Source organism: Nematolebias whitei, chromosome 21 (genome assembly GCF_014905685.2).
Source record: "Nematolebias whitei isolate Nwh7 chromosome 21, NemWhi1, whole genome shotgun sequence".
Lineage (NCBI taxonomy): Eukaryota > Metazoa > Chordata > Actinopteri > Cyprinodontiformes > Rivulidae > Nematolebias > Nematolebias whitei.
In genome coordinates this window covers 15,238,033-15,265,714 of record NC_056518.1, presented here as the reverse complement: position 1 = coordinate 15,265,714, position 27,682 = coordinate 15,238,033, and the positions used below count along the sequence as shown (strand labels likewise).

At 39.8% G+C, this 27,682-nt stretch overlaps 1 protein-coding gene across 1 annotated transcript; it reads right to left on the bottom strand.

Moving 5' to 3' along the window:
- Nucleotides 1-5,764: 5,764 nt before the first annotated feature.
- Nucleotides 5,765-26,952, bottom strand: LOC119427029 (sorting nexin-14). Its single transcript, XM_037694603.1, has 30 exons — nt 26,604-26,952; nt 26,326-26,490; nt 26,137-26,257; nt 23,297-23,370; nt 23,003-23,081; nt 22,885-22,928; nt 22,702-22,789; nt 22,536-22,620; nt 22,293-22,449; nt 22,125-22,200; nt 21,900-21,944; nt 21,683-21,763; nt 21,165-21,279; nt 20,891-21,046; nt 17,416-17,540; nt 16,788-16,846; nt 15,958-15,984; nt 14,500-14,632; nt 12,929-13,115; nt 12,587-12,670; nt 12,283-12,383; nt 10,496-10,607; nt 10,286-10,326; nt 10,019-10,138; nt 9,307-9,430; nt 8,407-8,571; nt 8,214-8,309; nt 6,948-7,039; nt 6,712-6,768; nt 5,765-6,047 (listed from the first exon to the last, which is right to left on the bottom strand). Exons 2-30 carry the CDS (start codon nt 26,460-26,462, stop codon nt 6,006-6,008), a joined length of 2,823 nt encoding a protein of 940 aa, XP_037550531.1. The 5' UTR covers nt 26,463-26,490; nt 26,604-26,952; the 3' UTR covers nt 5,765-6,005.
- Between the last annotated feature and the right edge of the window lie 730 nt (nt 26,953-27,682).

Sequence of the window (27,682 nt, the reverse complement as noted above, 5' to 3'; positions counted from 1 at the left end):
TCTGCCCCACCAGTCAGCCCTCCAAGGCCTCCAGCTAAAAATGTATTGAGACTGATTTACAACAGGGGGCTTTCAGCCTTTCCAAATCTGATGATCGTATTGAGAAAATGTTACCGCCATGCACGGGAGCGTGCCACTTTTTGGAGGCCTGTGTCCCATTTGTGCAAATCTTGTGTTTACTCACTCATACAGCATCGCAGCTGAAGGGAGAAAGAGTATCCTAAATGCACTGAGTAAAGCAGTATTTTATTCCCTTGAGCAAGGCACGTGACAGGATATAGACTAAGTGCTGTTGATAACTGGCAAATGTTACTGTTGTCCAGCTCATTTTGGCTTGACTGGAAGTCCATTTAGAAGCTGAATGTCCGTACGGGAAACTCACATCAAGCAGTTATTAGCTTTAGAAGATGGAGCCGAACTTCCGAACTTTACGGAGCAAAAAAAGCAGCAGATTTTCTTTAATAAAGCACGTCACACACTGTAGAGTGGCACAGCGGTGTCAGTCTGTAACACTCAGGATCATTTCATGCCTCATATAATCATATAATTGAAGATGGCATTAAAAAAAAAAAATAAAAAAAAATTGAGCGATGATGATAAGTTCATTGAAACACTTCACAATGTTTCTACACTTAAACTGAGCTCACAAAAAAAAACAAAAAAAAACAAAAAAAAAAAAGAAGATGGCATTAAAAAACGGTTTGCCGAGGTCGGTGAACGGAAATAAAATCCTACTGTCAAAACACTTGTGTTTGTCATGAGGTGATGTATTATTGAGCTAAAAGCACGGCTCCACTGACAGTACATCTGCTTGTCAAAAAATATCTGACATTCCTGCCTGGAAAGTCACAAATTACCTCCATGTGCCAGCAAGACCTGGACTGGAAAGGTCAGAGGTCAACTAGAGGTCAGCCCTGCTGCTCCTTTGAACAATGGAGTTTTGGTGTTAACCGGCTCATGTCTTTGTGTTGTATATACGCCATCACAGCAAAGAGTTATCAGAGCTGAGCCTCCTTGAACTTGAAAGAACTTGAAAATTGTTTCTTTCTTCTCATCCATCTTCCACTGGCGTCATTTTTGCATGAAAGGCAGGTCTGCCTGTGTCCGTCAGCAAAATATCTCATGAACTACTGGGAGTTTTCTTTGTGAAACTCTCATCTTTTAACTTTTGGAGCCAATCCGATTCAAGATGGCTGCTACTTTGTCACTTGTGCAGATGTTGAGCTAAGTTTGGGTGTGGTAGTAGATTAGAGTGATTCCCAACGCACGCTCCAGGAGCCAACAGCTTGTATGACGTCTGTGTGTAAACAAAAAAAAAAGAAGTCATTTGAAGTGCAAGGTAAAAACAATGTTTTGTTACCTCCTTCTCAGTTTTTCTTCCTCTCACTTGATCTTGATTTGTTATAAAGACAACAGGCAGTACGACGATGTTTCCCGTCACTGAAGGAGTTGAAAAGTGAATGTTTGTTGTTTTGAGATGTGTGTTTTTCTGGACTGGAACTGAACAGGGAAAGGAAGTAAACCTTAATGTTTTTGGTGCAAGATATTCAAGTGGGTTGGACTTTTGCTTGTCCGAGGCGGCGCAAAGGAACAGATCCAATATTATCCATCACCACGTGCAATGGCGGAGAAAGGGGGTGGCCAGTGGTGGCCATGGCCACAATAGATTAACCTTCAGCCACCCAAAGAACCACCTTCAGTCATAACAAGATTCACTGTTCATTTGAGAAAACAATACTTCTAAGCAGTATAAAAACTAGAAAGCCTAGTTTCTTCAAATGATCAGGGTGGCCGGTTTACATATGTATGGTGGTGGCCATCTTGGATTTTGATGTGCCAACCCAATTTTTGATAGTAACCTTTCTGAAGCCTAAATGTAGCCACACACTGAAATTGAAGTTTGCATGTTACCATTTCCTCACGTTATCCATCTCATAAGATGGACTGGTATTTCTGACAGAGGGTATTTCCAAATCCCCTCTTCACTCCATGGCGTGGGACAAAAACATCCATCCATCATCTTTACCCATTTCTTCTATTTCAGGTCACGGTGGTCACTGGTACCCACATTCAGCAGTCACTGTGTGAGAGGCGCGGGACACCCTGGACAGGTCCAGTCCATCACAGGGACACAGAGACAAACAACCATTCACTCTCTCACACCTAGGGACAATTTAGTTACCAATCAGCCTAACATGCATGTTTTTGGTCTGTGGGAGGAAACTGGAGCACCCGGAGAAAACCCACACATGCACGGAGCGAACATGCAAACTCCACCCAGAATGACACCCCGGCCGGGATTCGATCTGGCGACCTCCTCGCTGAAAGGCGGCAGCTCTACCAACTGCACCACCATGCCGCCCACGGGACTAAAACGTGGTTTCATAATTTCAGAAACACCATGAAGCAGCATGCATGAACAGAACATTTATTAGGACCTAATGGTCTTTGCTCACCGCGGCTCCATCCCTCTTCATCAGAATTTAATTTTATAAATCAAAGACATTTGATCTGTTACCAAAGGAAGGGCCCATGAAGGACATTCACACATCTAAAAGAGCACTACACAGGTAAGGGTGTGAAGAAAGTTTACACTTCACGAGTACATCTGTCCGTCTGTGTTCACACGTGTCAGACTGCATCATCCAGCCATCGGCAGATGTAAAAAACCTCGGAGGTGTTGCACCAAACACTTGGTGAGCCGTTGGGTTTTTGGTGGTGGTCCAGAACCCAGCTCCGTTTAGGACTGTCACTGAATCAATCAGCCTCGTCTTCTGTCATCTTCAAGAGATTTGCTACACAGTCACAGTAAGGCATCTAGTCCCTGGATGAACAAGATGATGTCATTACTGACGGCTCCTGGGGGTAACATGTCTGCAAGCCTGCAGGAAACTTAATTTCAACATAAATCTCATTTCCATGACATCTGTTCATTACTTTTCTGTAGTTTTGACACCGAGAGACGTGTTAATGAATCAAAGCTGGAGTGTTTCTGCAGAGACGCTCGTCTCATATGAAGCCGAGTGTATCATTAATTTTTGTTACAGATTACAAAATATAAAAAGGACAATTGGGATAAAATGAACTCATCATAACAAAAACCTACTTATTCATCTTATGTTTTATGTCGAGTTCACCATAATCACCTTTAAAAAAGAAACACGCCAACCATTTATTATAAGCACCCTCTAACTTTGACTCCTATATATATATATATATATATATATATATATATATATATATATATATATATATATATAAAAGAAAAATTCAATTTTAAACATTTTCTTAAACTTATGAGGTTTATCTTTCACCTTTAAAGATTGTTTGTGCTTAAGTCTTTATCTGTCCACCAAGTGGTGCTCATGGGTGAAAAACATAATTTTCTTTATGAGTAACTTAACACCTGGACTACACACAACGCCCTCACATGAATCAAACGTGTAAATATGATCTAATGTATAGACAGAAAATTGCTGAATTAGATATATTACTTAATTCTCTTAATTGCTGGTATTTTTATATTCTGATATTATTTTTTATATATCTTGCGTGATTCCTTGTGTATATTCCTTTGTATTGAAACTCTAGCACAACAATTTCCTGTGGGATTAATAAAGTTCTAATCTTATCTTATTTAGCTATATTTAAATTGTTAATTGTCTGTTTATTGATCTGAAGCAAAAAGGAGCTGCACTGACTGCATCAACATTTAGTTTTTGATATTTATTTTTTAAATGTACATTTGACGCGTCCCGTTTTTAAAAGCACAATGAAAAATTATTTGTGGAAGCTCGTTCAAAGGGTTTGGAGCAAACCTCGAGTTGGTTTTAAACACTTTTTACTATTGACCACACTATTCTCCTTGAAAAATTAAATAAATATGGTATAAGAGGACCAGCATTACAATGGGTATCTAGCTATTTGAAAGATAGGAAACAGTTTGTACAAATAAATGGTGTAAGATCTGACCTGTGCAATATCACTTGTGGAGTTCCTCAAGGCTCTGTACTTGGACCAAAGTTATTTATTTTATATGTGAATGACTTAGTGAATGTATCAGGACTCCTCAAATGTGTCCTTTTTGGAGATGACACCATATTTTTTTTTGTTTGGGTAAAGATGTAAAATGGATGTTGGAATTGATGAAGACAGAATTTGATAAAATACAAACTTGGTTTAAACTTAATAAATTATCATTAAATTTAGATAAAACTAATTACATGATATTTAGTAACAAAAAGAGAACTGTTGATGATCCACTTAAAATTGAGGGTGTTGAGATTTGTAGAGTTAATGAGATGAAATTTTTGGGTGTAATCATTGATGAACAGCTAACATGGAAAAATCACATCAATTCTGTAAGAACAAAAATATCTAAATCTATTGCAGTACTATACAAAGTTAGGGAATTATTAAATGATAAAGCTCTGTACATGTTGTATAACACAATCATTGTTCCAAATTTAATCTATTGCATTGATGTTTGGGGGAAAGCGTGTAAAACATTTACAAAACCTATTTTTATTTTACAGAAAAGAGCTGTAAGAATTATCACCAGAAAGCATTACAGTCACCCATCAAGCACATTATTTTATCAACTGAAATTATTGCAATTCCATGATTTGGTAGATTATAGTATTTTATCAGTTATGTATAGGGCTCAAAATAACACATTACCATTAAATATCCAAAGAAATTTTGTTAAAAGACAAAGTTGTTATAATCTTAAGGGGATAGAAATATTTATCAAACCAAAATTCAGAACTAGTCTGAAGGGAAGGTCTACCTCAATCCAAGGAGTTGGATTGTGGAATGGTCTAGAGAGTGATGTGAAAAATGCCAAGTCAATGTGTACATTTAAGAAAAAGATCAAAGCTGAATTGTTAAAAAAGTATATATGAAGTAGCTTAGTGTGTGTTTTGTATTAGAATTAGAAAAATTAGAAAGAGTTATTCATTTTGTTCTGTTACTTGAAAATTATTATGATTGAAATAATCGTTTGAAAAAAGGGGCAGATAAAATAAGATTTTTTCTTCTTTCTGCTGCCTTTCATTTTAAATCTCTTGTATCTTTTTTTAATATTGTAATGGACTGGTTTTGCACTTTTTTAAAATGAATAAACTTTATATCATACCATACCAAACACAATGCAAGAAAATAAAACGTTTTCCAACGAGATGGAAAACCACAAGAGCAGGAAACAGAATTGAATCTCAACTTTCAGCTGTTTCTGCAGGTCACCTCTAACAATCTTTTTTGTTTAGCTTTTTTTAATTTAACAAGCATCTGTTTTTAATTTACTGTTCAAAAAGACGTGACCTCTGTTTTGGGGTTTAAAGTAAGCAGAAAATGAAGTTCATAATAATAGAAACATTTGTTTTTAGCATTTATACAAACTAATTCAAACAGTTCATTCTTCAGAACAAAAAGAAAAGAAAAAAGACGTTTGTTCTCCGCACAAACATTTTGGATGAGAAGCGTGTGAACGTGGGTGTGAAGTCACGTTCAGGAACAGAACCTTGGCGTGTTGCTGCCAGCTCTGCCTGCACTCTGGAAAACAGCGATAAACTCAAAGGTTGAAATACATAAACTGCATTTATTTCTCGTTTACTGCCGCTTTTGTCTTCTACAAGTCTGTGCAGATAATAAAAAGAAACAGACTACTACACCAAAACACATTATTTGTTACATTTATTTTACAAAAAAACACATATGTCAAGTAAAATCATTTGTTTTCTTGTTTGTCGAGTAGGTTGATGCAGAGTTCGATCTTTAACGGATGGTTTAAAATAACCTTACAGAATTCATGAGGAGCCATTCTCAGCACCACAAGATGATCCGAGACGTAAAGAAAGACAATTTATTCCAGATTTGAAGCGTTACGGTTGGATGAGCCAGGTTTTCTGTTAACGCAAGGGTGTTAGAGGTGAACGGGTGTTTGGGTTAGTTCAGGGTGAGTTCACGGCAGAGCGCCACGTTGGCTGATGGTAATCATGTCCACTTCACATCCACGGCGCCATCAGAGATGCCTCCTTCTGCGCCTGCTGAACAAAGAAAAAGTGCTTCAGCGCAACAACTTGGTGCTTTCAGGTCAAAATATTTAAACCAAACTTTGCATAGACATTCATTCATTCAACCTTTATTTAGACAGGTTAATCCCATTGAGCCTTGGGGACTCGTTTACAAGAGAGACCTGATTTCTTTAACATATAATAAATAAATTAACGTGGAATTTAAACTGGTGATGAAATAAAAACTAATAATGAGCTGATCTCATTGTTTCACACAAAGTAGTTTTTACATCTAATAACTTACAGTTTGAAATATATGCATGTTTCTCAAATCAGAATAAACTTCACTGCTGAAAAAAATTCTACAAGAGAAATTATTTTATTTAAGACTGAATCACTTCAGCAAGTTTTAATCCGATTGTTTAGTCAGAAACTGCTCAAGGGTCAGGAGGTGGATTACTTTTAGTTTCTAGTCACTGAGATGTTTATTTGTCACAGAATAAAACTGTATTTATGGTACATGAATGTGTAATGCTGTTGCATATGTAGGATATGTTCATTAAGCTGGGATCAACATCAATGTACAATAATAGTGAATATTTTCTGTTTTGTTGTAATTAACGGATGAACAGGTATGAAGAATAAATGCAACTTTTATTTAAAAAAAAAGAAGGACAGCAGATGAGCATGTGTTTACCTTGTTCAGTTCAGGAAAAAGTTCTTGAATGGTGATGTCAAGCAGCACGTATGTCAGCTGAGGAAGGCCGAGAAGAAGATGAGAAGCGTTTAGGTCACAAATACTCAAACATGAGGTAAAAATATGAAACAGAAACAATGTTTTGAAGGAGTGGAATCTAAGAAGACAACGTTGCTGCAGGAACTGTGTTTCACACAGCTGAGGAGCAGACGTGCTGTGAAAACAGTGTTTTGTACCTGTTTGTTGAGGACCGGCTGCTGCAGTCCGTCAAAGAGCAGACGCACACCTTCATATTTGGCCTCCTCTCCAATACATTTGCCCAAAACATCTAAAAAATAAAATAAAACCACCTCATGTATTTCAGGCCAACACTAAATGTCTCCAGACAGCTGAACATTTAACTTGAACGTAATGAGCAAAGAGCACATTATACACCCCCTGACAAACTGTTATACATTAATCTATATCAACGGCCTGGACAAGACCTTGTATTATGGAGCTATTCAACAAAACTGCTCAGCGGGGGCACAGTTTCTGAAAGCCAACAGCTCGGGGGCCGGATATCCAGCGATTAAATCTCCTGCAGCGATGTTAAAGAATCTGGCCACAGATACCGATCCGTCCACCCGGACCCAGCTTGCTGTCCGATCCGACGGGCCTCTCAGTCCTTCTGAGCAGCAGGACTGTCCGGATGCCAGGCAGAATTCCTCCCTGAACGATGGTCACTCCTCCCAGCAGTCTGCAGAGCTCCTCGGACAGCTTCAGGAACTGCAGCAGAGGGCGTGGCACATAGGGACATCAGTGACTGCAGCTGGCATAGGGATATTGGTGACTGCACCAATATATGGATCGGTCTGGATTGGCAGACTGAAGGTGCCAGGGGATGATCCCGGTCCTCCCGTTGTCACGAGCAGAGTTTCCCACCAGCTACAGGATCTCGGTGGTCACGTACTCGAGCACCGTCGCCAGGTTGATGGGAATTCATCCATGGCGCTTCCTTTTCAACTCGTTTGGGATTTGGGGCTGTAGTTGACGTATTTGAGCTTTTGAGATGTTAATCAGCTGCTCCTGGTTATTTAAAAAAAAAGCGTGTTGCCATGGTTACGTATTATAACAAATGCCCAACAGTAAAAAACTTTCAGTAAAAATCCTTCCAGCTGCACAGCATCTGATACCGGAGGAAACAATCATCCAAAAAAGTGATTTATATCCAGAAAAAACAGGAATTGTAGTTTTCAAAAGCAACATCTCAGAATGAATGTAACAGAGCTACTCAAACATGCAGCCACTCCGAGCGGCGCAATTCTAGAACATAAGTATAAAGTATAAGAAACATAAGCATATTAAGTTTCATTAAATTACCTTGTGCCGATCAGAAGTTATGGGCGGGACAAGAGAAAGTTTACGGTCATACGGGTGGAGAATATGTTTCAGAGTATGGACGCCTTTCGACGGGAAAAACATTTAAAAAATCATCCGTTAAACCTGAAAGTACTGAACACCTGGGATGTAGTGCATCATCTCATCGAACGTCCTCTTGGCTCGGCTCTGTTTGTCCTGGGCTGAGCGTGGCGGGCTGCTCTCACAGAACACCGTGTCTGAAAGACAACAGCACATTTACAAGTTGAAATGGAGCTCCAGAAAACACCACTATTTAAAAAAAAAAAGAATAAAACCTGCAGCGTTCGTGTGCACCTCTGAGCAGAGTGATGAGAGAGACGAGCCGGTGCTCCTGGACCACCTGGTTGAGCTTGGACTGAAGGTAATAATCTGTGTAGGCCTCCAGCGTGTTCTTGAACAGGATCCTGCCGCCCATTAGCAGGTGGTGAAACCAGTCAGGAATATGGAAGACAACCCGACCTTTTGGCATTAAAGAGACAAACAGGAGGAACGACTGAATAAATGATGGGCTCGACATTAATGTTGGAGGGTTACAAACTCCAACATGACACCAGGCAGCTCTGATCTTGGTTCCGTCTCCTAAATCCACAAACAAAACACAAAACAGCATCAGTGATGAGACACTGACACTAGTTTATACTTAACCTATTTAATTCAAGAAAACAATCAAATCAGCATGACTTATTCAGAGGGACTGTTTGAGTATTTTAAATAATTTAATCTTTTCTCTTCTATTCTAGTTAAAAGTCAAAAGAACTGAAATATTTAATAGAAATACCTCAAATTTGCATTGATTCCTCAAACATTGTTTTAAAGTCTAATTTATGAGTGATTTAAATAAAACAATGGTAAGTTTATTTACACAGACACAAAAACACATTTTATACACACAAAAAAGTTCTTAATACAACAATCAATTTTTTGATTTTATTAGTATTTGACCAGCAGCTGCATTTTGTATAAAACACAACTGTTTAAAATACTTGTTTTTGTGAAATAATATTGGTAAACTTGTATAAATACTTGGTACTGCTCTTATATTCTCAGACTTTCCGTGTGAAATGTGTCAGATAAACTGCGTTTGAAAGAAAAACCCAAATGTTTTCCAGCTATTTAAAGAATAAAATGCATTTCAAATCAAACAAAAAAAAGTTAAACGGGCTAAATGAAGATGAATAGAGAGATTTCACTCACCCACATACATTAAGTAGTCGTACACGCCTTCAACGGTGATCATTTCCATGAAGTAGTTTTGGTTATGTCTTTTCTCCACCGTCTCTGAGCGGCTGGCGTTATTTTTGAAGAGGTCATTAAAGAGCTGGAAGAGAGCAGGTTGAATGGTAAAGACTCGTCCAGGTACGAATAACCGACAGAACTCGGATTGTTTAGAAGAGTGCATTTAACGTTTGACCTTGATTTGTGACCTTGACTTTAGGGCTGATCAAGTTTCAGCAAATGATCTTGAGTAAATCAGAAGTTATGGGCTGGACAAGCAAAGACCTTGTATAACATTTGACCTTGATGTGTGACCTTGACCTTGAAGCTGGAGCGATGAAAAGTGTGTGCGACACTCTGTCTAGAGCTGATGCATAAGTGTTTTATGTTTTATTAAATTATTTTGAGCAGGACAAGAGAAAGTTTACAGACGGAGATTATACCAGAATACATCCGCCTTCAACAGGCGTAGAAAAATAGAATATATTAATAATAATAAAACATAAAAACAAAGCCCCTTCTGGACCAAAGCAGCTTTAATATTCTAGTAAAAACATCTGTTTAACAAAAAGTGCATATTTCACAATGAAATCTTTGCAGATTTAGGAAAATGTGATAAAATATGACAGCGTTTTCTGGTACTAGGCTAACAAAGAGAGACAAACGAAACATACAAGTTTAGACTGCAAACCTTTTTGTCGTTTTCAGACGTGGGGCTCAGGATAGTGAGTTCAGGGCGACTGGGTTTGGGTTTGGGAGACTCACAGGAGTTGAAGAAGGACTGGATGAAAGGCTCCAGATGTTGTCCTTTCTAAGCACAAACACGGAGGATTTTAGACTCAGTAAAAAGTTTGCCACATCTGGATCCGACGGCGAAACTCTTAACAAACAAGATGTTTTTTTTACTGTAAATGTCCAGAATGAGACACAAACACTTCCCTATAAATAAATTCCTCACCTCTTTTATCAGTTTGCTGGGCACCGACTTGATGATTTTACCTGTAAAACAACAGATGCTTCACCTGAGTGATGGATGGTTCTGTCATTTATTAGCCTCCGTTATACAGATGTGTCTTCAGCTCAGCTCAAGGTTAGATCTAACATGTTTACAGTGTGTATGGTGTGTCCCTTCTGTCTCCGTAACGTTCTCTGTGGCCAGGCGTCTTACCCAGATTCACGTCCGGTAACATCTTGTCCAGGAACTGGGACTCCATGCTGTGGGGGGACAGGAAGTCGGCCAGCAGCTGGCTGTTGCTCAGCTCAGGGTGCTGCAGAAGCCTCTGCAAAAGAAAACAACAACAAAACAACAAATGAAATACTAAAACTCAGTCGATTTTTGTTTTTCCATTTCTGATTTTGGCTGAAAATTCTTTTACAAAATAATCTTTCATAACTACAAAGTCGAGTTAAGAGGTAGTTTTAACAACATGCACCTCGGTCAATAGAAAATTATTAAATCCCTCCAATCAGTACGTGCACAAACACCTTATATAAGCATGGTATGCTTTGGAGAGAAGAACGACCTCATCCTCAATACAGACAAGACCAAAGAAATCATATTGGACTTCATGGAACACCCCCCCACACACACACACGTCCATTACAGCCTCTCATCATTAAAGGGACTGAGGTAGGGAGGGCTGACAGCCATAGATTCTTGGGACTGCAGGTTACATTGGACCTGAGCTGGTCACAGCCACAGTGGAAAAAAGCCCAGCAAAGGCTGTACTTTATTAGGCTGCTCAGGAAGTGGGTCTAAACCAGTGCCCTCTCACCCAGTCCTGTAGAGGACTGATGGAGTATCCTAACCACAGTCATCACCGTCTGGTGTGGGAACACCACACAAGCAGAAAGGAAGGCTCTGCAAAGAGTCATAAAGACTGCAGAGAGGATCGCAGGGACTAAACTTCCTTCCATGGACTCGATGTTTGTACAGTGCTGTCAAAGAAGAGCAGCTGGCATCGTCAAGGACTCACTCCATCCAGCTCACTCTCTTATCAGACACAAAAAAATGTTCATACAACCTGAGAAACAGCGGAGCAGATAGAACCCATAGTACACGGTTTTTTAACAGTTTTTTCCCTGCCACAGTCGGACTGATGGCAAAACCAAACCACCTAATCAGGTGCATTAATAACCCAACACTACTCAACCTCACTGGACATGTGACATGAAGGTGTAGATGTTACCTACTTTCTGTACAGAATAGATACAAACCACTTTGTTCTTGTTTTTATTTTATTTATTTAGTGTTTCCTGTCAAAGACACAGTGACATATGATTTTTGATACTTCCTCTTTCCTCATGTTTTCCCTTTTCCTTATCTAAACAAAAAGGGCAGTGCATCCCAAGAGGCTGCAGCCTCAGGCATCTCCGTCTACCCATGTTGGTTTTCTTTGGACGGCTGTAGTGAAATGTAATTTCATTGTGCTTCTGTGCAAATGACAATAAAGGTTGATTCTGATTTCAGTGTTTTCACTATGACAGAGAGAGCAAGGATTCCAATGTGCCTGGATTGTTGGTCTATGCACACATGGCAAATAACTTTGTACTTTTGTACTTTGATGAATAATTTATGGATCGAGATTATTTAATAAAAGTTAAAGCCACATTTTGATGAGTTTAAACGGATAAAAGCAGAGCAGCTTTTTGTTTCACGCAGTGATTCTGAGTTCGCAGAGGAGCTGTGCTTTCATTTCAAAGGTAAATTTTTACAAAGAAAATGTTTAAATAAGTTGCTAATAATATATTTTGTGGATGCTTACAAACCCACATATAAATTTAAATCTTCAAAGTTTAGGAATCAATTATTCAAGATTTTAAAACAACAAACGTAAAACGTATAAAAAAAACAATATATTGGACTAAAATTAAGAGTCTTGAACTCCTGTATATTGGTTTAAAGATTTACGTAATCTCAGATGATGGAACGACTTGTCTCATCAGATTATCTACCTGTAGATACTCCTGGAACTCCTCCCGCTTCGATCTTAGAAACTCATAATTCTTGGGGCCGATTATTCTCTTGGAAGGCAACTGCGCATCTGGAAATGATCCTGCAGAGGGTGTAAAAGAAACGCAAAAATAAGTATATTCCAACAGACAATCTGTGATTTTTAAGTAACTTAATGTTGCAACAAAGACCATCAAACTCCTATGACTTACTACTACTTATTTGTAGGTTTGAGGTTTTCTGGATTCAACTAAACTCGTTTTTATATAAAATCTCTCCACAAGAGTGTAAAAATAGAAAACCTACCATGAAACTCCGTGAGCTTTGATTCAAGGACATAAAACTCCAGATATCTTCTGTACACAGACCAGTGCTCAGTCTCGTGCCCCACTGCAGAAAACAACAATAATAATTCAACAAACAAGAGAAGACCTGATTTAATCTCATTATTTCCCCACAAAATGATGCAGTGATTCCAAAAGTCAACAAAAACGATCCTCCTGCACGTTCGACGGCACAATCACAGGTCTCTTCAATCCTATTAAAAATGTTATTCTGATGGAAAATGCAGCACAGCTCCAGCTAGCACGACATTAACCTCTCCGATGGCTCCATCCGAGCCTCAAAAGGAGAAATAAAAAAACGCACCTGCTTTGCGGTCGTTGCGCTCCACGTCGATACAGAACACGGGAATTCGCTCCCGCTTCACGTCGTCGTCGTAGAAATCGATGTACGGGATCGTGATGCTCCAGGCCGAGAGGTTTCGAGGGGTGCTGGGGGTGGAGACGGCCTCCACGGGGGAGTCGTCCTCCAGCACCATCATGGCTTCCTCCACCTCAAATGGAGAGAAGTGAAAGAAGTTGAAGATGTTTAAATCCATCAGGTTTTCTTGTTAGACGCCTGCGTGTTATTTTATCATCACTCTCAATCTCAGTCTTGATTTTATGAAATATTGCTCCATATGTAGAATTATTCATCTTTCTTTTACCTCTGATCAACTTCCCAGGCCATACCGGTGTGAAATATTTATCCACATCATAATACTGACAACACTGTGCTTCGCTGAGGCAATGGTGTTCTTGAAAAATGTATTAAAAGGCATATAATTAATTTTCCTTTATTACTAAAATGTTCAGCTTTAGTCCCATCTGACCAGATTCACCTAGATCCAAATGTCTGAGGAGACTCTCAAACATTTCGACTCTAAATGCCTCTTGATTTTAAGTAATAGCTTTAATTTTGAACACTTACATAAACACCAGTGTCACATGAAACTCGGTCATTTCTTTACTGCACCTGAAATATATTGTATACTGTATAATAAATGTATAATATATTGTATACCGTTTCTTATTTACACTTTATATTTTTGCTATTTTTGGGTGTAACTGTGATCGGGTACACACTTTCGTTCCACCTCATGTACCACAGGTGATGTGAATGACAATACAGAACCTTGAACATAACAGAAAACTCTACAACAGAGTATTTTTTTGTAGCCAAATAAAATTAAATAACTTGTAAAACGAGGCAACAGCAGCACAAAAATTTATTTGGTCACAATTTCATCTTGTTGTAGGTCTTGAATCCAGAACATCAGTGCTCCGACTCTAAAACCTGATCCCATCAAAGCAGAACATTTAAATTTAACAGAAATATTTTCTGTGAATCTCATTATTTTTTTTAAAAATGCCCCCATGTGGCAGCGAATAAAAAAAATTGAGTTTGATTTATGTTGTTCAAGTTAGTTCTTGTCTAATTGGGTAAAATAAGCTTATATTTATTACCTAGTTCACCGGTAGTTTATATTTATGTATTACCTAGATATGTGCAATATATATCATGTGCATTTATTACTAACTTGAAATACTTATTCATCCTACTTGAACTGCTAAAATTCTACCATGTTGTTGTTTACCATCTCATTTAGGACCTTGTAAATATTACTTTTTTTTTTACGTTTTATTTTGTACCCTTATTACATGCTGTAGTATTTCTTGTTTGTTTGTTCTTAGCGAGTCAAGTCGCTTCTTCTCATCCTAAACATTTCGTTGTACCGTTAATCTCGTGCATATATGACAAATAAACACAAGTTGAACTTGAATTTATTTTACATGTAGACACACGGGATCGTTTTGTTTTTAAATTTAGACAAATCATGCATCCGTCACTGCCTGCATTATAAAGATAAATTGTTTTTTTTAGACTTCCATCCTCACCATGTCGTCCTCTCCTTCTACCAGCCCGTAGGACGGCAGCATGGCACCCTCCATGGTTGTGCTTTTGAACACTCCTTTGATCTTACTGCCAATGCGGCTGATCCCGAAGGACTCGCCCCTCTTTGACGTGTTCCTGCACATGAACAGGGGAGGATACTGAACAATGGCTGATGGAGGAGAACCACGTGGGTTCTGTGAAGTTCATGCAGCTTCAGAAAACTGATGAAAAACGAACGAGGCGCAGAGAAGAAAAAGCAGCGGCCATCTTTTTAAAAGGCCACAAGCTTGAGATAATGACAAGGCTCTGCTGGACCAAGAGTTTAAAAAAAAAAATTTAAAAAGCACAAAGCAGTGAACACTGATTTCATGAGCTGATGTTTAATCTAAAAAAAATTGCAAATTTAAGAAAAGTGTTGCAGAAAAGGCACAGAGCATCAGCTTGAGTTTATCTTAGGAGACAAATTACTGGTACTACATGATACGTACGAGCTGAGAGTAAAAGTCACTGCGTTGTTAAAAATAATATAAAGACTTTGATCGCAGACAAAATGAAAACAGCACAAAATAAAAGACAAAACAGCTTCCGTGCATTTGGCCTACCATGCAGGGATCTGACTGGGACTGGGGTCAAATGGGGGGTATGATGGTCGGCATATCACACTGAGACACACAGATGGACCCTGACTTACTTGGGCGATGAGTGGCGGTGGGAGAGCGAGCCGTATGGGAAGTTTGTAAACGTGGACTGGGCATGGAGGGAGTTACAAGATGCAGGAGATGAGCTGCCGGAGGCGGTGAGGAGTGAGGAAGGGGACTCGGGGCTCCAGTCCCAGGAACTAGGAGCAAGAACAGGGTCACGTCCCCGTGGGCGAGAGGCGGGAGAGGACCGTGGATCGTATCAGGGCAGGCGTTATGGTAGTCATGGAATCAGAGTGGACATAAAATCACAGACACAGCATGGTGGGGGCCAAACGATGGAGAGAGAGGCAGACAAACAGGCTGAGCGGAGAGGGTATCTGTCAGTCGCAGAGATGAGGGAGTCGTTGCTCGTAGTTGGACAATGTGACTCAGTAAAATCCATTAACTAATTCCAGGAGTAAATATATAGAAACAGCCAAATTTCTAACAAATCAAAGCATTAAACTACAGTTTCTTATTTAATTTATGATGAGTCATGCTATGGTCAGCAAAAGTCCTTAAATAAGGTCACTTTTAATCATCCTTCACTCACCAAATAAAAAACATCATTTGTAAACAAACCTAAATGTTAATGTTAATGACATGCTCAGTGAACTGAAAACCTAGATGTACAGTTAGTCCAAGCCACAGTGAAATTATTTATTTATGAAAGTCACACATTGCTCTCTTAAGGCACAAATGAGGTGCATTTAGCATCTTGCATGCAGTGCTGCTGAGCCGGTCACTGGTCTAATCAGCACGCCGATGCCTCATACTCACCGGATGTCATCCAAACTCAGGCTAGTTCTGGAACAATACGCACAAGGAGTTAGTGGAGGGGCAACGTGGCCACCTACACACCTCACCTCGTGATGAGAAACAAAGATGTCTCCCTGAATTTATTACCCCTTAGTTTTCATTCAGATGCAGTTCGCGAGTTTGTTTTACTAGTAAATTACAGGCTAAACTTGAAGTCACTAATGTTGAAAGGTTTTGTAGCAGGTCGAGATTATGTCCTGCTCTCAAACTGCAGGGCATCTTGATGACAAACGGAGTTGTAACTTTGTGCCAAAGTTAAATCAGTCAGACATGCAAGTTAGAAAGAAAAATAAATGGCGATTCATTTTCTGTCTCAAAGAAAAGAAAAGAAAAACCGAAAAAGAACGTGAAAATGTAGTCATTTTGTTTTGAAATTTGGCATTTTTATTTTATTTCAAGAATATCAAAGTAATACAGTAGTCCCTTGTTTATTGTAGAGGATTCATACGTCCTTGCCTCCTCTGCTCTTTGCCACCTGCAAGCGCTCTTGGCCACGCCCACTTCCCTGCTCTGCACGGGGAACCGCTGATCAGCTGTAGCAGGGTGTTTATCCTACAGTATAAGCTGCACAATTGTGCAGGTAAATAATTTTAAATAATTTAATTTAAATAAAAATTCCATGCCGATCGTGCGGCTCATCCGTCAATCAGCCAATTGTGTGTCATAGCCACCCTTATTGTGAAAAACCGCGATAGGGTGAGTCCGTGAAAAACAAACCGTGAAGTAGCGAGGGACTACTGCATCACATTAAACATTTATTTTGGTACAATCAACACAAATCATAAACCTACCTGCTCATCTTGGAGTTTCTGCTCGGGGACTCCGCTCCTCTCAGGAGCTGCCGAAAGTACTGCAGGAGGACACAAAAGAAAATGTTGGTAATTGCTCAATGCAAATGAAATTCTGTGGGAGAATAATAATAAAATTATTTTTAGATTTAGCTCATATTGCATATAAAGACCATTACGATAATAATCATGGGCCTTTTTATTTCAGAGCAGGAACAAACAGTGCTGGAGTATTTTCCAGACTCTCTTCAAGCACAGTAGTTGCCTGCTGTGGACAATAGGCTGGTCCGCCCAGCTTTATTCAATAACGCAGTCTCTGAGGGGTGAAATTCAGTTTGGCAGCTTGGCATTATGCCAGCGGCTGATTATTGGACGGTTGTGCGTTCAGCATCAATGACAGGGTTGATGGTGGCTCAGGACTGAGACGCTGGAAGATGACTGGCTCATTGAACATAAAATGTAAGATAGTAGTGATCAGTTTATGTCAAACTACCACATTTATAAAGATTTATAATGCTAACAAGACAGACTGGTGTAATACAAACATAATTAACAGTCTGAGGTGAATAATGAATTGGTTCCAGTCATGCGTTGTCACCATTGGCTCACAACATTTGTCGTAGATGCTAACCTCATCGCTGTGACAGAACATGGGGGTGAAAACAGTTTCCAGGAGGAAGAGCACGTGCTCGTAGGCTTCAAACAGGCACCTCATGGTCTGCAGTTTCACCACATCTGCAAACGGACCCTGAGCAACTGCAAATAATAAATAAAGGTCACTTTAAATCACATTCGAGCAGATAAGACTAATTTTATACCGATAATGGAATAAAAACAGGAAGGGATTCAAACACCGGAGTAAGATCTGAGCGTAAACAGCATGACTGATGATTTCTTTAGCTTTACCCCAACAGTCAGATGCAACTAGACCCCACTAAGCAGTTGTCCTGTAGTTTCATACATAAAATAATTAATGACCATAAAATCAGAGAAGATCATATTTTGGTTTCAAGTGGCTCATTCTACAATTTGTAATGCATTTGTTTGGATTGTTGATATGTGCTGCTGATTATTCATGCTGCTGATATTATGCTGCTGATCTATTTCACGCTGCTGTGTTCATTCGTACTCATCTGCTCACACAGACTCATGTTCGTGCTGCTGTTCGGCGTATTGTTTTTGTACTATTGCTTAAGAGTATTCTTAGTTTAGCGTATTTCTTAGTTCATATCTTAGATGTTATTACTATTTTTCTTTACATTTTATACTTTTGTTGGATGTAACTGGGACCCTGTGTACACAATTTAGTTCCATCACATGTACCACATGTGGTGCAAATGACACATAGGGAGTTAGTGATTACGGTTCCTAAGCAGGGTAATGAGGTAACGTTCCAGGTTGTCCCGAAGAAAACCTCGACAGAATCTGGATGTCGGACAAAATTGTTGGTTGTCCGCAACCTTTACAATAAAGACGGCAAAAAATCTCAAGCAAATTTTAATTTATTATGTCTATTGCAGTATATACAAAGTTTACTGCTGTATATACAAATGTTCTCAGTCAGCCATCTTGTGGACTTCTTGGAATTTCCCAGCTACTGAGCAGCAGATTTTTATGATAAACTACAAACACCTGAAACTGACGCTCACGGAGAGAAACGGAGGCACATCTTTGCAGTAATCTGGGGAATATATTCATTCTTTTAGCATCAATATGGTTGAATTATAAGAACTATAGCAGCATTGTGAGGGACACTCAGGCCGACTGCGCTCCTGCCGTGGCACACGCTCTCGGACCAGGAGTTCGGTCATGCACGCATGTTGAACACGATGCTCAGAACGCATTAACATTTAAAACAAATTTAGATTTTAGGTGTAAAAGTCTCGGGGCGGGCAGAGGCGTGGTGCGTTCTGGTGTCTCCCCCGGCTGCAGTGAATCGGTCATGTGCCTTCTGTTAGGGTAGCGGGGTGTCCTCCTTGGAAAATAGTCCAGGAAACACTGACCGCTCTCACCTGCAGTCTGTCTCTGCACTGGGAACGCTGCGCACACCCGCCATGCATCAGACAGCACGACCCACCCCGCTCTGCTCTGCTCTGGTCCAACTGTGGCTCTGCTTCTCTTTAATGGTTGAAAGCAGTGTCAGTTAAATCCCTGCATCATCATTAGATTGGATGGTTATAAAAAGATCGCAACAAACACCTTTTTTTTCCTCCTTTCATTCTTAAAGATGACGAAAACTCGTCACGGCGACAGAAAATTCCACGTCTTGGTTGTTCACCGGACAACCTCGAGGGGAGATCTGGTTTTCCGAGATGAAAATAGTCTCGAACAAACAAACCTCTTATGTTGACCCCTGCTCTGTGTACAATATTTACATAGCAGCGTAAAAGTGCACACGCTACGCAAAAGAATGACGGTATCAAAGTATCAAGTATGTAACTAAAACTAAAGCACGTGAGAAAAGCTCAGGATGCCCCTTTTCACTAGTGAGTAGACTCTGGTTACAACATGGCAGCTCCATGAACTGGGTCCTGTCCGGTTCAATTTCCAACACCCAGAGAAGACGTAAATATTTGGTCTAGTACTCGAACACAGGTTGATGCTAACGAAGAGCAAACCTGAGATTGGACCTAACTTGGAAGATAATCATCTACATTTATAATGTCCAGAAGCTGGGGGTTCTCAAACTGTGGGGCACGCCCCTGTCATACCAGTGGTGGTGGAGGGGGGAGGCGTCGCATGTCCACTCCTCATTTCGTTTTGTACATTTACATACAATTATTCCTTTCTGAGAGTTTTATTAAATTCTGTCCACAAAAAATAAATAAAAATCCATCTACGTTTAAAATACTCCTTTTAATTTGACGGACAAAATAAATAAATCCTGTTTCTTCTTGCTGAGGGTCTATGCTGAGAGTCTATGCTGAGGGTCTATGCTGAGAGTCTATGCTGAGAGTCTATGCTGAGAGTCTATGCTGAGGGTCTATGCTGAGGGTCTATGCTGAGGGTCTATGCTGAGGGTCTATGCTGAGGGTCTATGCTGAGGATATTATACGATTTAATTTCATCCAGACTTGTCCCCTTATAGTTTTTATTTTGCTTTTGGCTGGAGGTTGTCCAAAACACTGCAGCATGACTCCTAACAGGCCCCAAAAACTACACAGACCATATTTTGGACTGTTCTGGCTTCTTTGCTCGGGCTCCCAGTACAGTGTCAGACTGATCAGTAGATCTTGTTGCTTGTTTTTAGGTCATTAAATGGATTAAACACCTTCTTGACCTCTCTGGTCTTTCAACTTTGGACACTCCTAAAATTTGAGGTCAGGTGAGCAGAAACTTCTGGAGGAAACCAGGAAGTGAAATAATTGCAGCTAAAGTTTGAAACATTTGCTTTTCAGTAGAGATATTGGAATGGATTTTTATTATTATTGGATTTTGACCAATATTCGATATGTTAAAACTTATTTGGCCAATAATCAATACCAATACTGATATTTTTTTTTCCATAGACCTACTTACAGAGACTACATAGTTTCTCTGCTGTGGAATTAAAATACTACATTAGTCTGCATGGTCTTTGTCAACTTGGCCTGCTACCAAATATAGATGCAAAACAGGGCTGAAAATGATGTAACACTAAAAATAGATAATATATATTGAAAAACAAAACAGTGCCTTTTATATCGGTGAGTTATTTTGATGGAATGGCCGATGTCCAATATTTAACTTTATCGCTAATATCGGCCGATGCCGATAATATTGTGCATCCCTACTTTTCAGGACACTTGACACTTTCAAAACCCATTTAAAACCTTTTTTTTTTCCCTTTTGGCATTTCTATATTAAGTCCTGACTTTTTAACTTCTACCAACAGACCGACCTAAATCCTGGGACTTGAACAGAAATGGTGAACATCAAAGTGACGTCGGAAACGAATGTTTATAAGAATGTTTAAACAGTAAAATAATAATAATTATAATCCACTGTGACAGTTCGACTATGCAACACAGATTTACAAAAATCATAAACATATAATTCAGCACCAGAAATGGTCCAATCAACGTTTGAATAATCCTCACTCTCCTTGTGTAAGAGGCGTCGCGTACCGTTTCGTATTTCTTCCACTATGAACGGGTCAAAGCGGATCTTGTCCACGTTCTCGTCCAAGCAGTAAGTCTCATAGATCTTCTTCACCTCTTCGTGAAGCATCAGCTTCTCTGAGTCCGACAGCTCCGGACACAAAATCCTGTCGTTGAACTCCTCTACAAGGTCAGACAGAACAGAAGTTTAAGAACTCGTGGTGATTTCTTAATGAAGAAATAATTCTTAAGACAAGGTAGAATAATCTGTTTTTGTCCGGATGTGAACAGAGCGAACTACCGACTGCGAGGCAGAACTGGAGCACGTGGACAGCTCCTTCTTGTTTGAGGAAGTTCATAAAACGAAAGAGGAGGTCTTGCTGTTCTCTGATTTCCTTCAGCTCCAACTTCAGCACCTGATGAAAGAAAAGCAAAAAGCAGAAACTGCTGACACACAGTAATTATCATTTTATGTTCACCTACTTATTCCTAAAATTGGTACATATTTTACAAGGATTTTGCTTGAAATGATCCCACACAGAATCAAATAACTCCCTGGGTGCTGTTCTGTTTTTATCAGGAATTATTTATAATAATTATTTATTCAATTTGTACTGCACTTTACATTGTACAATCTCAAAATGCTACAATATAAAATATCTAAAGAGAATTAAAAAAAAAGGAATAAAAATTTTAAAAGCTAAAAAAAACTGCAGCATTAAAAATACCTTTAAACACTAGAAAATATTTTAAATAAAAAGTCCTTTCTTAAAACTTTCCTTAGTCATAGTCTATTTTTTTTTCAATAAATTCACTTACGGAGGGCTTTTTGTTGCGGAAGTCAGAGTACTTTTGTAGAAACGGAACCATTGCTGAAGCAGGCTCTGTGGCTTCTTCAGGCTGATAAAAAATAAATAATAAAACGTTTACCCTTTTTTAAGTCATAAATAAAATTCACCCGTCAACAACATGAAAACAATTAAACTTGTTTAAAAAAAAAAAAGAAGAAAATCACAAGTGCAGAATCTAAACTTACTGGAGAATTGTCGATAAATATCAATATTAAATGATTCACCGTGTCCTGAAACATAAAAAAGGACTTTGGTTTAAAACTGCTTTTCGGGCTTTAGAAAAAGCCCTGCATTGGTATGCTCATAACTAAATGAACAAATAAACATAATTTGCTTTTAAATTGCACAAAATGGCTTCAAATGGGAACAGCTTTGGATTTCAGTCTTTTAATATTACAGTCCACACTCACAGGATCAGCCAGGTAGTCCATTGAAGGAAGGAAGACAGAACCAGCCAAGACTTCTCGTATTAGGAGAGAAAGAGATCTGAGAAGAAGTGCAAAAATTAAAAAAAGAGTAACGTTATAAACTCTCCTGGAAAGACTCCAGGTGTATATATTTTACCGCTTCAGCGTTACCTGCACTCTACAGCTTTGGGCGGCAGGACGTAAGGGAAAAGCATCTCAGTCAGCTTCCTGAGGTAAAGAAGCTCATCTCTACGACTACGAAGGGCCATGTGGAGATCAGGGCCATACTCCTCCAGGGCAGCTTGTTGAAGATACTCCGTGCTCTTTACTACTCAAGAGAAAGAAGAAGAAAATGTGTTTGCGTTATTAAAATCATGACAAAAAATGGATTTTGCGTGCCGAGATGTGCGATACCTTTCTGCCTTCCTTTGCTAATGATTTCGATATGTTTCAATGATACTTTGAGAAGCTTTTTTGTGATGAGCGAAGCCACATCCACCTGCGAGAGGACAAAATAAATAAATAAAACACAAATATTTGACCTTTGGGCATACCAAGACTTTATGGTCATCTCCGGCACCTTTTGAGTTCGACGAACCAACACAGCCGCAAAGAAACGCAGAGTCACTCTGAGCTCATCGACAAACGCTTCATCGTCTGTGATGTCTCTGAAAGACCAAATTCAACTATTTTAACCAATTTATGTCACAAATAACAAAACATGGATATTAATTATAAAAAAAATGTAATAAAAATGCCTTACCTGTACCAAGGATACACAAAATTTTCCAAAACGAGCTCCAGAATCTATTTAAACATTAAAAGGGATGACGTTTCTTTTGCAGTTTACCGGTAGTTTGTTTGATTGTTTATGTGTGTACCTCTGAAAGAGAAGCATCCACCTTGGAGGGAACTTTCAGATCGAGCCATGGCTGATAGTTTTCCAGTAACAAAGTCGGTCTGGTAAACAGAAAAATGACAGTATTTTGAGCACAGCATTAAAATCCTGTTAGACCCCAGTTCATCACTTTCTTTGCTTCCAATCGAACACCGTTTTCCTCATTTACTCCACTCATACACTATAAATAACATGACAGAATATCCATCATGTATGCAGGAATATATACTCTGCACTGTTGGTATAAATCGTATCCCAAAGCAATGTGATCCCTCACCTGTGTCGTTTGCATTTAATTTTGCCACAAACAGCACAACTATGGCCCTGAGGAAACAGTTCCTGCTGGAATGACTGAAAGAGAAACAAATGAAGCAGATTAACTGCTGCTGCTGAGCTGTGTCCTCCTTTTCCAATGTTCATCTAAAGCACCAGTAGAAATTAAATGAGCATGTACATCCCAGTAAATTAGAATATCATTGAAAGGTTCATTTATTCCATTAACTCAATTCAAGAAGTGAAACTCATATGAATGAATTCCTTATTCATCGTGATATAGTTTAATCTTTTGCCTGCTAATTTTGATAAAACCCAAAATTCAGATTATCTAAAATGTTGAATATTGTATACTGATAAGGCGTGGGCTGTGTCAGGTCGGTGCTTCCAGGTCCACCACACACAGACTGATTCCACTCCTGATTCACTCCTGAACCAGAGACATTGGAAGAAGCGTCTTACCTGTGATAAGGTAAAAAAAAAAAAAAAAAAAAAAAAGGACCGGACTGTTGCTCAGCGGAGCCACGTTCCCTCTTTAGATGAAAAACTTGGCATTTCACTTGGGAGTTAAAGTCCCAGAGACTTGAGGAAGAGTGGAGCGGCACAGAAACTAAGTTGCTTGAGGTCTCGTGTGAAGCTTCCAGTCAGTGATGACTTGGAGAGCCGTGTCCTCAGCTGGTGTTGACCCACTGGGTTTTATCAAGTCCAACGACAGCAAAGGCATCTACCAGGAAATTTTAGAGCACTGTTTGCGTCCCTCTGCTAATAAGCATTGAGGAGATAATAGACAAGGCCCCTGTGCACACTGCCACTACCTGGTTTAATGACCATGGAACCACTGTGCTCGACAGGCCAACTTGAACTAAACTCTGCAGAAAATCTATGGAGTTTTATCAAGAGGAGGATGAGAGACGACAGTGCAGACGAGCTGAAAGCTGCTAAAAAAATAATAAGTATTCAGTAAATATACTTGGGGCTTTCGGCATTTCTGTTTATGTAATATTAGCAATGTTTCTTGTGAAATATTCTTATTTGTAAGATACCGATAGGCTCTTTAAGATGTCCTCAGTCTTTGTAACAGAATACCCTGTATCATCTGTTCACAGTTCAATGTTAGGACATGCTGCTCTACAAGTGATACAGCCAAGAAGGGTGGTGTTTTTAGGTCTTACTGATAAACATGGTACAAATGTGTCTCTGATAATCTGGGGTCAGACAGATTCTACCGCTTAGATCCGTCCCATCCCTGGGACATTCTGCTTGACATTTATTTAGTAATTGTTCACGTCTTCCTTATCTTTTTGCCACAACATGAGCCATATCTGACAAGGATGAGTCAGGTTCTCTGGATGGATTCTTCTTTTTTTAAATGTTTTTTTTTTTTTATCCAAAAGACTTCTTCAGTCTGAGGAGCTGCAACAAACTCAGCCCTATAAGCAGCATCTTCTCATAGTGAATCAGTTTGTTGGTGGCAGCCAAAACTAGTTGTTCACATGCAAAAGGAGGACCATCAGCCTAGCAATTGATCGTTAGCACCCTGATGGCCGCTTGCTATTCAGAGGGCTGAGTGATACTAGCAATAACAGCATTGTAAGAAGGTGACAGTTGAACATGGAGGCCTCCACCCCCATTTAATGATGGGTGGTTTCTTTTCACAAAGATGGCCTCCTTTACTCCTCCCTCAAACCATCGTTCCTCTCTATCCAGGATGTGCACATCTTCATCCCTGAAAGAGTGACCGCTGGCCTGGAGATGAGTGTAGACCACAGAGTCCTGGCCTGATGATGTTGCTCTTCTGTGTTGGGCCATCCTTCTGGCCAGTGGCTGTTTAGTTTGCCAGATGATCAGGACTGTACCACAGAGCAGACAGCGTCCCCACAAACTCAGAAGCCAGGCAGAAGGAAAAATCCCACACAAGACAGGCCCTAGAGCAATGTAGATATTATAACTGGGCCTTCCTGAAGCAGAGAAGGAACCCAAACAGGACTCCAAGTCAGCAATCAGGTGAAAAGGAGGAACCCAGACCCAGACCCAGACCAGTGGTCATTCTGTAGGTTGAGGGAGTATCAGAGAAACTGAGACGTTTAATTTTCTAAACATAACGTCCCAGTAGCTTTTAAACCCCAAAATACATTACGGCAAAGACTGGTTCATCCCACAGATCCAGTTCAGTGTTCAGTATCAGGAGGGCTGTGATCAGTCTTACATCGGGGAAACTAAACAGCCACTGGCCAAAAGGATGGACCAGCACAGAAGATCAACATCATCAGGCCAGGACTCTGTGGTCTACACTCATCTCCAGACCAGTGGTCACTCTTTCAGGGATGAAGATGTTCACATCCTGGACAGAGAGGAACGATGGTTTGAGAGAGGAGTAAAGGAGGCAATCAGAGAATTCATCCATCATTAGACGGGGTGGAGACCTCCGTGTCCAATTGTCAACTTCTTACAATGCGGTTATTGTGAATATCACTCAGCCCTCTAGCAAGCAGCCATCAGAGAACTATCGGCCATCCATTGTTAGGTTAATGGTCCTCGTATTGCATTTGACCAACCAGTTTTGGCTGTAACCCGCAAACTGGTTGATCCACTACGAGAATGTGCTCTTTATGACCGAGTTTGTTGCAACTCCACAGACTGAAGAAATCTGTTGGGTAAAACGCAAAATGTTTCAACAAAGAAGAATCCTTGCAGAGGACCTGACTCATCCTCGTCAGATTTATCTCCCTGCATGTGCATGCGTCCGGACAACATGAGCCATAATCGTCCAATACTTGAAATAAATGAACTTGTCGATGATCTAATTTATTGAGATGTACCTGAATGACATATCGGAGAACCCACCTTGGTCTTTGGTTTTATAGAGACTAAGATATTGGGCAGCAGAGACTCGGGTCCCAATGAACAATAAAAGGTGACAACTCCAGCCAGGAAGGACCAAAACACCATCATAATGTGAATATATCTGAAAACAGGTGACAGGAGTCAACACGTGCTGATTTCAGGGAGTGTTACCAAGTAGGGTTAACTCACCGATTTAAAAGCACAGTGGACAACAACAGGACCAGCAGCAGGAAGCAGAAGACTGGATACTGTCGGCCCAGTTCTCTGACCCGGTCCAGCTTCACCCTTTGTCTCATCATCTGCAGAAAAGCTCTGACGCACACCATCGTCGGCTGTTAGCCCAACTTCAGATCACTGATAAACAAACAAGTAAACACGAGCAGCAGCTCCTTAAATTCGGAGTAATTTCCCAGTAACAAAAGGCATGGCGCACAGAGTTCGTGTTATTGCTCGAGTCGGGATCTTACCGCTGATTCACGGCTGATGTGAAGGTTGATTTTATCGCTGCGGTCCAGTAGCAGCATGATGAAGTTGCAGAAGACGACACAATGGCTGTTTGAATGATCAGCGTTCAGACAGGCGTGGTGAGCGCTTCCAGCTGTTCGGGGGATTAGTGACAGTCGCGCAGCATCGTTGGTCTGCGAGCTGTCGTCAAATAAATAAATAAAAAGCGCATGAAGGTCGGTGTTTGGCTAATGGCCGCGGTGCTCTCTGGCTGTCATCTCTGAGGGGCAAAGATTTCTGCTCTGTCAACGCTGGAGCTTCGTGATGTCACCTCCGCTGCAGCAGCTACTGGCTCCTGTAGTTCACATGCAGCCACCGCGTTCTTAATCATGCGAGTTTTTAAACAAAAAATAAGCTAGTACGTACCGTGACGTCACAGAAGCAGTAGCTAGCTAGGGGCGACAGAAAATCGAAAAAATAAAAAAACTCGACTTGTTCATAAAATCACATATTTTTTATGGAGAAAACGTTCTTTTTTGTACAGAAATCTACCAGCTTTCATTCTATATAATTAATTTTTAATTTCCGCTCACTTCCTGACTACAGCGGTGGCGTTGCTATGGTTACCGTTAAGCATTACCTAATCAGGGATGAATGAGTTGGGGCCCTTTTTTATATATATATATATATATATATATATATATATATATATGTATATATATATATATAAACTCCTCAAACCCAATGAGACAATACCAAGAATATACTAAATGACCATGAAATGGTGGCTTGTGATTTATGGGAATAATGAAAATATTTAATAGATAAAAGGTTCAAAATGGCCTTTGTGGTCTGCTTATGAACTGTGTGGGAAAGGTGAAGGTCTCCATCTCACAATCTAATCTCAAATATTTATTTACACACCATAAATGCAGCTGCTTTGTACTCAAGTCAGAACAGAAACTTAACTCTTAAAGCTTTTATTCTGCCAATTTGAGGATGCCGACTGAAAAATGCATCGTGTTCCATTTTCATAATTTTTATTTTTTGTGAGTTACCAATACTTTTACAGGTTGCTTATGGTTTCTGGATTAATTGTATA